General features: G+C 26.4%; 1 protein-coding gene and 2 pseudogenes across 1 annotated transcript; 1 reads left to right on the forward strand and 2 right to left on the reverse strand.

Annotated features, from left to right (window-relative positions):
• The first annotated feature begins 1,855 nt into the window (after nucleotides 1-1,855).
• On the forward strand, nucleotides 1,856-4,693 carry LOC111031615 (F-box-like/WD repeat-containing protein ebi). The gene is made up of 9 exons (XM_022311644.1): nucleotides 1,856-1,913; nucleotides 1,978-2,422; nucleotides 2,602-2,740; nucleotides 2,811-2,972; nucleotides 3,034-3,216; nucleotides 3,374-3,576; nucleotides 3,654-3,819; nucleotides 3,924-4,025; nucleotides 4,203-4,693. The coding sequence occupies exons 1-9, from the start codon at nucleotides 1,856-1,858 to the stop codon at nucleotides 4,230-4,232; spliced, it is 1,488 nt and encodes a 495-aa protein (XP_022167336.1). The 3' UTR covers nucleotides 4,233-4,693.
• LOC111031616 lies at nucleotides 4,570-7,025 on the reverse strand (annotated as a pseudogene).
• Nucleotides 7,026-9,191: 2,166 nt separating this feature from the next.
• Nucleotides 9,192-10,789, reverse strand: LOC111031617 (annotated as a pseudogene).
• Nucleotides 10,790-11,052: the final 263 nt, after the last annotated feature.

Consider the following 11,052-nt stretch of genomic DNA (forward strand, 5'->3'; position numbering starts at 1 on the left):
TAAATCTGTCATTTAACTGACTTATGATTGAATCTAAAAAAGTTATAAATAAAGAAACTTTAAAATAATCTTGAACCGTATTACTTGGAATATTTTGTCTATAAGTCTGTCTGTTTGTAATTCTAGGCATTTTTATTTCAAAATCTAAATCATTTGATTTTCTCTGAAGTTCAACAAAGTATTTTGAAAATTCGTTGTTGACATTATTCCTAACTTCATGTAATTGACGTACAACATTATCAATGTGGTCGAGAGCTTGAATAATTAAATCTATGTTAGGTTTTTGTAAGTATATACATAAAGATACTGTGTACTGAAATATATTTTTTAAAACAATATGACCAACATTAAACTCACATTCTTTTTGAGACAATGATAACATACGAGCTTAACTGATGTTGCGTTATCTACCCAACTAGTCATCTCTTCTAAACACGAATGTACAGACGGAAGAAGTTGTTCAAACACTGCTACCGAGTCGTGCCTTTCAACCCATCTTGTCGAACATAAACAATACTTTCTAATGATACTTAAAAATAAATTATGACGGCAGTTAACATTATAAATTTAAAAAAAGATTGAACATTTTTTTTCAATAGTTATTGAATATAATTAAATATAAATTTCCTATTACACGGTTCAAGGGGGGTGTCCAGACATCCAAAACACCCCTCTTGGTTGCGCCACTGGTACAATAAGACATATTTACAATTTATTTTATATTTTAAATTAATAAATACAAATCTTCTGTAATTGGTAAAAAAATGAAAAATAACAAGTTAAATTATAAATTCCAGCATGGCACCATATAATATTTCAGATGTCGTACTACAATGACGCGATTTTATTATCTACCCCACACCTACTATTTATTCCCCATTCAAGCTAGGCGATCGAACCTTCTATTTATATTATAGACATATACAATAACTAGATTGTGGACTGCATATACATTCCTACCGGAAAGTTGAAGTCGTGTGGCCATATGTCAACAGGGCAATGTTTACAAAATAACTCAATAGACAATACACCTACAGACCTACATATATTTATATGGTGTATATACTACGAATATATGTATATTATCAACCATGCAATTTGGCAGTGATGGCACAAGGTTTTGCCCGACTTCAATATTATCCTGTAGTCGGCTATCTAGTTATTTTATATGTCTATGATTTATATTTATTTTGGGTCCAAACGTCATTTTTGGCCGAGTTGTTGTAATCAGATGTTAACACTGTACTTGTTTGTGCGTCGTCTAGTCTTATTTTAGTTTAGCGTGCTTTGTTGTCGTGCGGGTGTGCCAGAGGAGTACGTTCGGTCTGCACACGCTTATGGGTATTAAATTAAATATTGTAATTCGCTTTGTATTAACCTATTTTCATGTCCGTTGTGTATATATTTCAAAATATAATAATGTAAAGAAGTCAATAATTATGAAGTGTCTTGTGTCGAGTAGGAATTTCCTTCTACTATAAGGAGCCATTAACTAAGATATTATACGTTTTATGTCAAAATATAATATACATTGCATTGAACGCACAATGAATAAATAATACTTAATAATAGTGGTATGGTATAGGTTTATTATCATTTGGCGGTATTCGAAAGTCAGTCTGATTCTGATATGATTATATTTTTTTCTCCAAGATAAGAATATTCCAAAGAAGATATATAATTTTTTGTTTATATTGTGGATTTTTTTTTAACGATAGTGTATTTGCCAGTCATTCTCGTAAACACTGAACTCAGGTATTTATTAAATTTCCTTATCCTTCAGTTCTTAGCATTAAGTTTTTTTATATTATTATTTTGCAAGTGCGTGCTTAACTTATTTTAAATTATTCAAACTATGGCTTTTTCGAGTGATGAATTGAACTTCCTCGTTTATCGATACCTACAAGAATCTGGTAACTTCAATTACCCTTAATTGTTTTTTACGCTATATTTGAATTAAATGTATATTTCGTTTAGGCTTTCAACATTCTGCATATTCGTTTGGCCTTGAATCGCACATTTCTCAATCCAACATCAACGGAGCTTTGGTTCCGCCAGCTGCTTTGATTAGTATCGTTCAAAAGGGTCTGCACTACACCGAAGCTGAGATATGCGTTGGAGAAGACGGATCAGAACTGCGTTTGATTGAGAGTTTGTCTTTGATTGATGCAGTCATGCCGGATATTGTAGCCAGTCGACAGAGCCAAAATCAAGATAAACAAAGTGGGGTCAAGAATGATGTACAAGGTACAAATGGCGAAGAAGGCACAGCAACAGTGACCTCGGCTATTTCTAGCACTAATACAATGGAACTAGATAACAGTATTGAAATACCTGCCGAAAAATCTACTATTCTTAAGGGACATGAATCTGAAGTTTTTATTTGTGCATGGAATCCAATCACTGATTTGCTTGCGTCTGGGTAATTTTATTATTCAAACACCTTATATTACATTATTACTGAACAATTTCAAATTGTATTTAATTATATATTCACGATGAATGCTAGGTACATACTACAAATTATTAAAATTTAGGTCCTAGGATCATCTTGCATTTTATATTTTTTAATTGGAAATAGAAAAAAATTTGAATTTATAGATCAGGAGATAGTACAGCTCGTATTTGGGATATGGCTGACAGTTTGAGTGATCCTTCTCAACTTATATTGAGACATTGTATTCAAAAAGGAGGAACTGAAGTACCCAGTAATAAAGATGTTACTTCCCTGGATTGGAATGTATATAACTTTTTTCCATGTTTTAAATAAGTATTTTATTTTGTTTCTAATAGTTATTATTTGTGTTAAGTGTGATGGGACATTATTAGCCACTGGTTCATATGATGGTTATGCTCGAATTTGGATGACAGATGGCAGATTATCAAGCACTCTTGGTCAACATAAGGGTCCAATATTTGCTTTAAAATGGAATAAAAAAGGAAATTATATACTCAGTGCTGGAGTTGATAAGGTAAATAATCTTATTTTTCTTTCAAAACTTTTGTTAATGACTTTTTGTTTGTTTATATTAGACTACTATTATTTGGGACGCTGCTTCGGGCCAGTGTAATCAGCAATTTGCATTCCATACAGCACCAGCACTGGATGTAGATTGGCAATCAAACAGTAGTTTTGCGTCATGTAGTACTGATCAATGTATACATGTTTGTCGTCTAGGTGTTGATCGACCAGTAAAAACATTCCAAGGGCATACAGTAAGTTATTACTCATAAGTTTTCATATTTGATTTACAATTTTTAATATGACTTAGAGTATCTTATATTTTTTGTATTTAAGTAGTAAGGCACCAACATTTTTGACCCTAAATAAATAACAAATACTGAGTTACTTTATAATAAAAATATATTTTAGAATGAAGTTAATGCTATTAAATGGGATCCTCAAGGAAACCTATTAGCATCTTGTTCTGATGACATGACTTTGAAGATATGGTCTATGAAACAAGATACTTGTGTACATGATTTACAAGCACATAATAAAGAAATATATACAATTAAATGGAGTCCAACCGGTCCAGGAACAGCCAATCCTAACATGAATCTAATACTTGCTAGGTAAAAACAATTATGAATTTATGTCATACCATGACATTTAATAATTACAGTTTTTTATTTAATTTAAATATTGCCAGCGCATCATTTGATTCAACTGTCCGTTTGTGGGATGTTGAGCAGGGTGCATTCATACATACTCTGACCAAGCATACCGAACCTGTCTACAGTGTAGCTTTCTCACCCGATGGAAAGTTTTTGGCATCCGGCAGTTTTGACAAATGTGTTCATATATGGTCAACACAAGTAAATATTTATTGAGAAATAATAAAATAATTATACTAAATAACATTCAACTTCCATTTTGTTTTTGAATAAAATAATAATTCTGTTAAATAAAAATATTTTAGAGCGGTCAATTAGTTCATAGTTATAAAGGAACAGGTGGTATTTTTGAAGTTTGCTGGAATTCTACAGGTAACAAAGTTGGAGCAAGTGCATCTGATGGAAGTGTGAGTATATTATTTATGATTTCATCAACAATTATAATTTTTAATAACTTACAATTACTGATTAATATAATTTTGAACTATCCTAGGATGTTAAACTCAATTATAATATATACTCCAAGTTAAACATATAAGTGTTCAGCATGCATTTTTTTCATTTTATTATTTTTTTTGTTGCAGGTATTTGTATTAGATCTACGAAAACTCTAATTCTTCTGACATAATTTATTTTTACTTCGAGTTTTCCAATTTTTTATTTTGATTTATATAACTATTCAATTATTGTGAAACCAATTTTTTATTGCCCATTTATTTTTGTCAAAATTATGATTTATATAAACAAATACATATAATTCATGACGATAACAACTGAAACTCAGCATGATGTATTAAGGTAATTAAAAAACAAAAATAAATTAAGCATAGACTAATAAATAACCCTCCCAAAAATATGTCAATGTGGAGTTGGGTAAATATTTGTTCACGGTATCAAATATACTTAACTTTATATACCTTAAAATAATTTTTTATTCTATTTTATCTATGATTAGGAATGACTCTATGGTAGTAATTAATAAATTATGTAAATATAATATTATTTTTCATTGTATTGGATATTATTATATTGTATGCCAAATGGCAACTTTCATTATAAATCTTTTGTTCACTTGTTGCTTTCAGAAAACTTTTTATGTGAAATTATTAGATCGTAATTGTTCACCCAATATCAATCAATATACATTTTAATTTTAAAACTGTGTATCTTATTATTAAAATATTGACTACTTAAAAGTAATTAAAAACTAAAGTGTATTTAATTAAATTGAGAGTATGTGCTGCACATCTATGATGTTTTGGTAAAATATAAACTGCATCTTCTGTGTCTTCAAATTCGTCATCAATATTAAAATGAGATATATCTTGGAAACCATTATTTTCATCTTCATTTCTCTCAGCACAATTATACAAATCAGCAATCTCATCAGGAATAATGGTGTTGTAAGGCATTGTGGCTGTGTTATTATCTGACTGTATATAATTCAAGTCGTTGATATCATCTTCTTTTACACCAAACACTCTAAAAGGTTTATAATAAATAAAATTGATTTTACTGTAAATTAGGTACCTATCAATTTTAAAAGTAAAAATTTTGATTCAAAACATAATAATTTAGGCTAGAAAGAATTAATTTAAACTAATGAAAGGTGAGAAAAATATTTTTTTAACTTCATATGTACAATTACAGGTATAAACTATAAAGAAAAACTAATGATGTCCACTCTTTTTCACACTGAAACTCAATAAACATTTATAAAATATTTACCCAAAACTTTTAATAAAATTGCTACCATTATCTGTTGTTGTATATAAAATTTTGTTATTTATATTAAATAAAGTATAGACAGATTCCATAGATCTGGCTAATATATCATAAGTGTGACTTCCTGTCAATCGCTTAATAGACAATAAGTACGATTTGCGTTCAAGACTTTCTTCTTCTATCCAATGAACAGTTATACCCAAATAAGATCTAAATAAATTAATGACATATTATTAAATATTAAATAATTAAATGATAAATCTACAAAATATACCTTTTGAATATCGACCATGCGTCAGCAGTAGTGGTTAAATGTTCAACTGAGTTAAGCTTACATTTCAATTTTTCAAATAGAATATTGAAACTCTTTTCAATATTTTTCATAAGAGTCAGTCGACACATAAGATTTCTACCAGGAAATCCTTTAGAAATAATATCTTTAAAATTATCATGTGATACTAAATTAAATGGTAGAGATGCATTTATTATTAAATCTTGTATTATTTGATCAAGAGAATCTGTGAAATAAAACAAGAAACAGTTATTAATAATAGTTATAACTATTATAAATAAATAATATAACACATTTTTTTAATTATTATTATTATTTTTATTATTAATCATTTATTAACAAACAAACAGTGAATAAATACAATAAAGGGATAACATTTGTTTGACACCTTCTTTAAGTAATTGCTTGTGTTGAAGGTGGTGACATTTTTAAGTACATTTTTAAACCTTATTCATTATTGAATAACTACTCTATTCAATTTATCAAATATAAACAGTTCTTTAACATTTATCTATTAAGTATATTGGTTTTCAAATATTTAATACAGCTCAAAATAGGTAGATGATTAATTATTAATAAACTTGATTAAAAAAACTAATTAAAAAAATGTTTACTTATTCTAGAACATTACCTTGAGAAACTATACTTATGTGATTATATTTTGAATGTACGAAGCTTTTCATAGATGTTTGTGCTGTATTAAATTTGATTTTTTTAACATTTGATCCGATGCTGGATGCTGGATTATCATGTTGATCAATACAGTTAATTTATTTTCTTACACAATTTACATCAACAGATACATTCATATTTGGCATCAGTAGTACTTTTATAGTCTTAACATGACTATGTTTAAGCTGTGAACATTTTTAATTATTAAAGGAATTTACAATTTAATACATTGATTTATATACCTGAGTGGCTAAGTATAGACTATATACTTAGGACTTATATAATTTAATAGAAGGCATGTGAACTAGGTTCTAAAATATTTATATTTTTTTTTAAAATAGTTAACAAAAAATATGCAGATCAATTTCAAGGAATAATATTGTTTAACTAGAATTATAAAATTATATTGTTTTCAATAAATCCATATTCATAAAAATATGTTTTTACTTAACATCAAACAAATATAATAAATGTTGAAAAAACTATTATTTTCTATTATAATCTAACCTAAACTAGGTTAATAAATATTTATAAGGACTTATAGATTTTTCAGCAGTGGTCTAAATCTGTGAGTGCCTATCAATTATCATTATTTATAAGTAAACAAAAAAAAAAAAATAATAATACTTGCCTTTAAGTGTTTACGGAGATTGGACATAGATCTTGAATCAGCAGTTAAAGTCTTTCTTGTCACAAGAAGTCTGGTGTTGGAGTACATTTAGTATACCTTGACTAGTAGAAGGAGAAAAGCTAACAGACAATTTTGAAAATTATTTCCAAGTATATTTTATAAACATGGAGTTTAATTAAACATTTCATACAGCCAAGGTGCGCAAGACATGAACGACAGAACATGATCTAATACTCTTATAACAAATCTGGAAAGTAATGTAGGTTAGATTAGGTTAGGTATGTGTACCTATACCAGGGTTGATTTATATAATGTATTTGTTTATAGGTATTATGTTTATATTATGCTATGTTTATAGAATGAAGAATATTTAATTTGAATTGGCAATAATAAGAACTATATTGCTTATAACAAGCCCAAAATATGTACCTACTTAATTTTAAATGTACCTATACACTGTGCTTAGAAACTAGAAAGTCTTGGATACCTTTTTGGTGGGTGACAGAAAGTTTTGAAATAAACATAAAAAAGAAAATATACATTTCATGTATTAGTTCAAGTAGGTATACGATATAGTATTTTCCTTGTAAATTTATTGCATATTTATTACTTTGTTAATTGGTATGAATGGCGAATGCAGTTTAGTTCCCATGTGATGGTTGCATTATTTTATTATTACCCGGCAGGAATAAGAATGTAATAGTGTCGTGTCACTTAAAGTTACCTCAAAGATAGAGATCATAAATGAAACAACAACAAAAATAATCATTGTATGTATTGTGTTTTGACAAAATTAAAAAAGTTTCATTATAGATAAAACCATAAACAGTTTGGGAACTATTTACAACACCACAATATAATACAATCAAGCTACCATTACCTTCTGCAATGCATAATATTTTCGGTCAAATTTAATTTAATTTCTAAAAAAAATGACAAAAGTAAACTTAAAAAATCGAAAAAAATTTTGTTCACTTGTTAGCAGTAATTGATTTTCAATGTAACTAATATAATATATTCCATAAGCACATTAGGTTAGGTACATTATACGTATTTTAATAATATATATTCTAAAATCGAAATTTGCAACAAAAGAACAAGGTAAAAATGTCTAAATTAAGTTTTTTTGACTTTATATTAGAAAAAAGTCACTCTTTGTTTCACAAAAAAAATTATGTACAGATTAAAATACACTTTAAGTATACTTTTATTATTTTATATTCCTCATGAATGCATTGTGAGAAGTAAGATATTGAATACTTGTATACAAAAAATTTTTCATACATTATTATATTATGTATTAAATGAGAGTACATTTTATAGTAAAAATAGGTAAATTATGATACTATTATGATACTGATCACGTACATTTTTTAAACATAGTAAGTACTGAGTGTAATTATTAAAATTAAAACTATTTGACCCCTTCATGGATCAGATAAATTAAAAATATATTATGTAACTAATGGATTAACAAAATTAGTATTCAATTCCAATAGCCTGATCATCGCTTAAATAATAGTGGACATCTTACCCACACAGCACGTTAATATTTTTTAATTGTTTATTCAATATTTAACATTAAATGTTAAATATTATTTATTAGTTGATGATTAATTGAAAACTCATTATTATATACTGATTCAACGTTGTAGGTACATTAGTTGAACCAAAATTAAATTTGAAAAAATAATTTGAAATAATATGTTGAACCAAGATTACTTACAAACATTTATTAATTATTGAATTTCTCTTAATTTCAATGTTGTTATTAGATTTATATCATTATATTGAATATTTACCTAAAGTTGCCGGGTCATTAGTTGAACCAAAAATTAATGTTAAATAATGATTATGTGGATTTATAAATTGAATAAACATTATTTATTATATTGACTGTTTAGTATATATTTATTTTTATTTCAGGTACATATAATCAATGTTATTATTATACCATATTAAATAAAATTATACAAATATAAAACACTTATTATAGGTATACAGAACAAATATAAAATACTTATATTAGCTAATGATGTATCCTTATTCTTTAAATTATAATTAAAAATTATGAATACAAATTATAAAACTATATTGAAAACAAACTGAATATTTGTCAGTAAAGATGTACCTAGTATAGTATAAAAATGCTCAAGTTATATTATTATTATTATGAAGCAAGATACTTTTTTTGTAGAATACTATACTAAATGATAGTCTTTTAGATAAGTAATAAAATGATAAATAATATAATCAAACAGATTGTGCAGTCGTTTTTTTGTCCATTTTTCTTTTAATGTCGAACGGAGCTTGAGCTAATACACGCTTGATTGTTTCTTCAATTTAATTTTTAGGGATATTTGAGAATTTCATTTGTTTTTTTATAGCATCTATATACGATAAAAATGAATTTAAATCTATGTATTATAAAAATATTAATATAATATGGCTTAATATTTCACTTTTAGAATTGTATTTTAAGTTTTTTAAAAAAGGTCTCTTTCCATATCATATATCTAATATATATTACTATACATATAATATAGTTTATACTACATTATCATTTTAGTTCTGTCGTTATAATTTAATATTTTTATTAGATGTGTATAAAAGTTTATTGAAGATCAACAATTACAACAAATAACATAATTAATCCATACCTGCATAATATATAATATGTTGTCTCTGTCTTAAAAGAGTATAGAATAGCAAATTGCATGTACCTGTATTGTATATACATTCACAAAAATGCTTTGTTTTTTTTTTAAATTTAGTGTTTCGACCTATTATAAATATAAAGGTAAGATTACTTTCTAGGGGCCCCATAGGCTTTTATTGATATTTTAATTATAAAGAAAATTATGATCATTTTTAAATTTACAAAAAATGTAGTTTTAAAATGCTCATAACTAACTTTGTAATTAAAATACATAAAAGCCTCTGAAATTCCCTGGATAATATTATCTTTAAATTGTATAATAGGTTAATCTACTATAATTTTAAAAATAACAGAGTAAAATCCATTATTGTGAATGTAAAATGTGCCATAATGTACAGTTGTAAGATGGATACAACACGTCATGCAGGTATGGTGTCCTCTTAATAATATTTTTAGGCTAATTAATAATAATACAGAAAACATAAAAATTATAAAATACAAATTGTTAAAATTGTGATAATATATTAAGCCAGTATTACAAAAACAGGCCCACAAAAAACTATTACAATTAATATACACTCCAAGTATATATAATATTATCATCATATTATTAACAATTTATTTTCACAGATACTGCTTATATTATGTTTTTTTAATTTAAGTGAATATAAAATATATACTTTCAAATATTTTTATATTAGTATATGTATAGCTGATAGGTACCTACCAAATATAACTGAGGAAATGAAAAGTGTTGAGAACGGTTTTTTACCCTTTTTGCCTGTATAAGAGTAATCTGATAAAAGATCGTCAGTGAACAATTTAGACATTAGTCTTTTGACCATGGCTTTACAATTCTTTCCTCCAATATATGATAGCTCGTTAATCTTAAATAAGAAAATAAAAAATATATTCAACATATTAAGTTAGTTCATTTTGACATAAAAAATGCAATAGTAATTACCAAACGTGATTTAAATTGATGATCGCCAGCGATTTTGTCTTCTACAGTATTTAAATCAATATTATTATCCAAGGGCAGTGGGCAATCATAAAAATCGTCTTGAGACAAACTATTTTTATCAGTAAATGTATTATTGGCTTTTAAATGAGTTAATATTGATTCGAAATGTTCAAACATAACTGATTGGTTACTTTGAATTTGTCGCATTTCCACTTTTAAAAAGGCCATATTACGCAAAATATTATTTTGAAAAATAGTATCTGTTAATATTAAAAAAGGAAAAAAAATTTTTATAATACTTAAATAAAATGTTTAATTAAAGGTTACAATATTTATATTACCATGTGAAGCAGTAAAAGTTTTAGAGCCAACACTCGCTGCTATATTTTTTGTTTCCTGACTTTGATCTAATGTACGTAATTATAAAATAATTGTTGCGATTAATTAGGTACCTAATATTTAGTTTCAATTCATCAAAAAATGTTTTTCTA

The sequence above is a fragment of the Myzus persicae genome, unplaced genomic scaffold (genome assembly GCF_001856785.1).
Source record: "Myzus persicae strain clone G006 unplaced genomic scaffold, MPER_G0061.0, whole genome shotgun sequence".
Lineage (NCBI taxonomy): Eukaryota > Metazoa > Arthropoda > Insecta > Hemiptera > Aphididae > Myzus > Myzus persicae.

Coding starts and splice junctions, on each gene's coding strand:
- LOC111031615 (XM_022311644.1), top strand. CDS start 1,856: ATGGCTTTTTCGAGTGATGAATTGAACTTCCTCGTTTATCGATACCTA. Junction 3,217..3,373: donor AAACATTCCAAGGGCATACA/GTAAGTTATTAC, acceptor AATATATTTTAG/AATGAAGTTAATGCTATTAA. Junction 3,577..3,653: donor ATGAATCTAATACTTGCTAG/GTAAAAACAATT, acceptor AAATATTGCCAG/CGCATCATTTGATTCAACTG.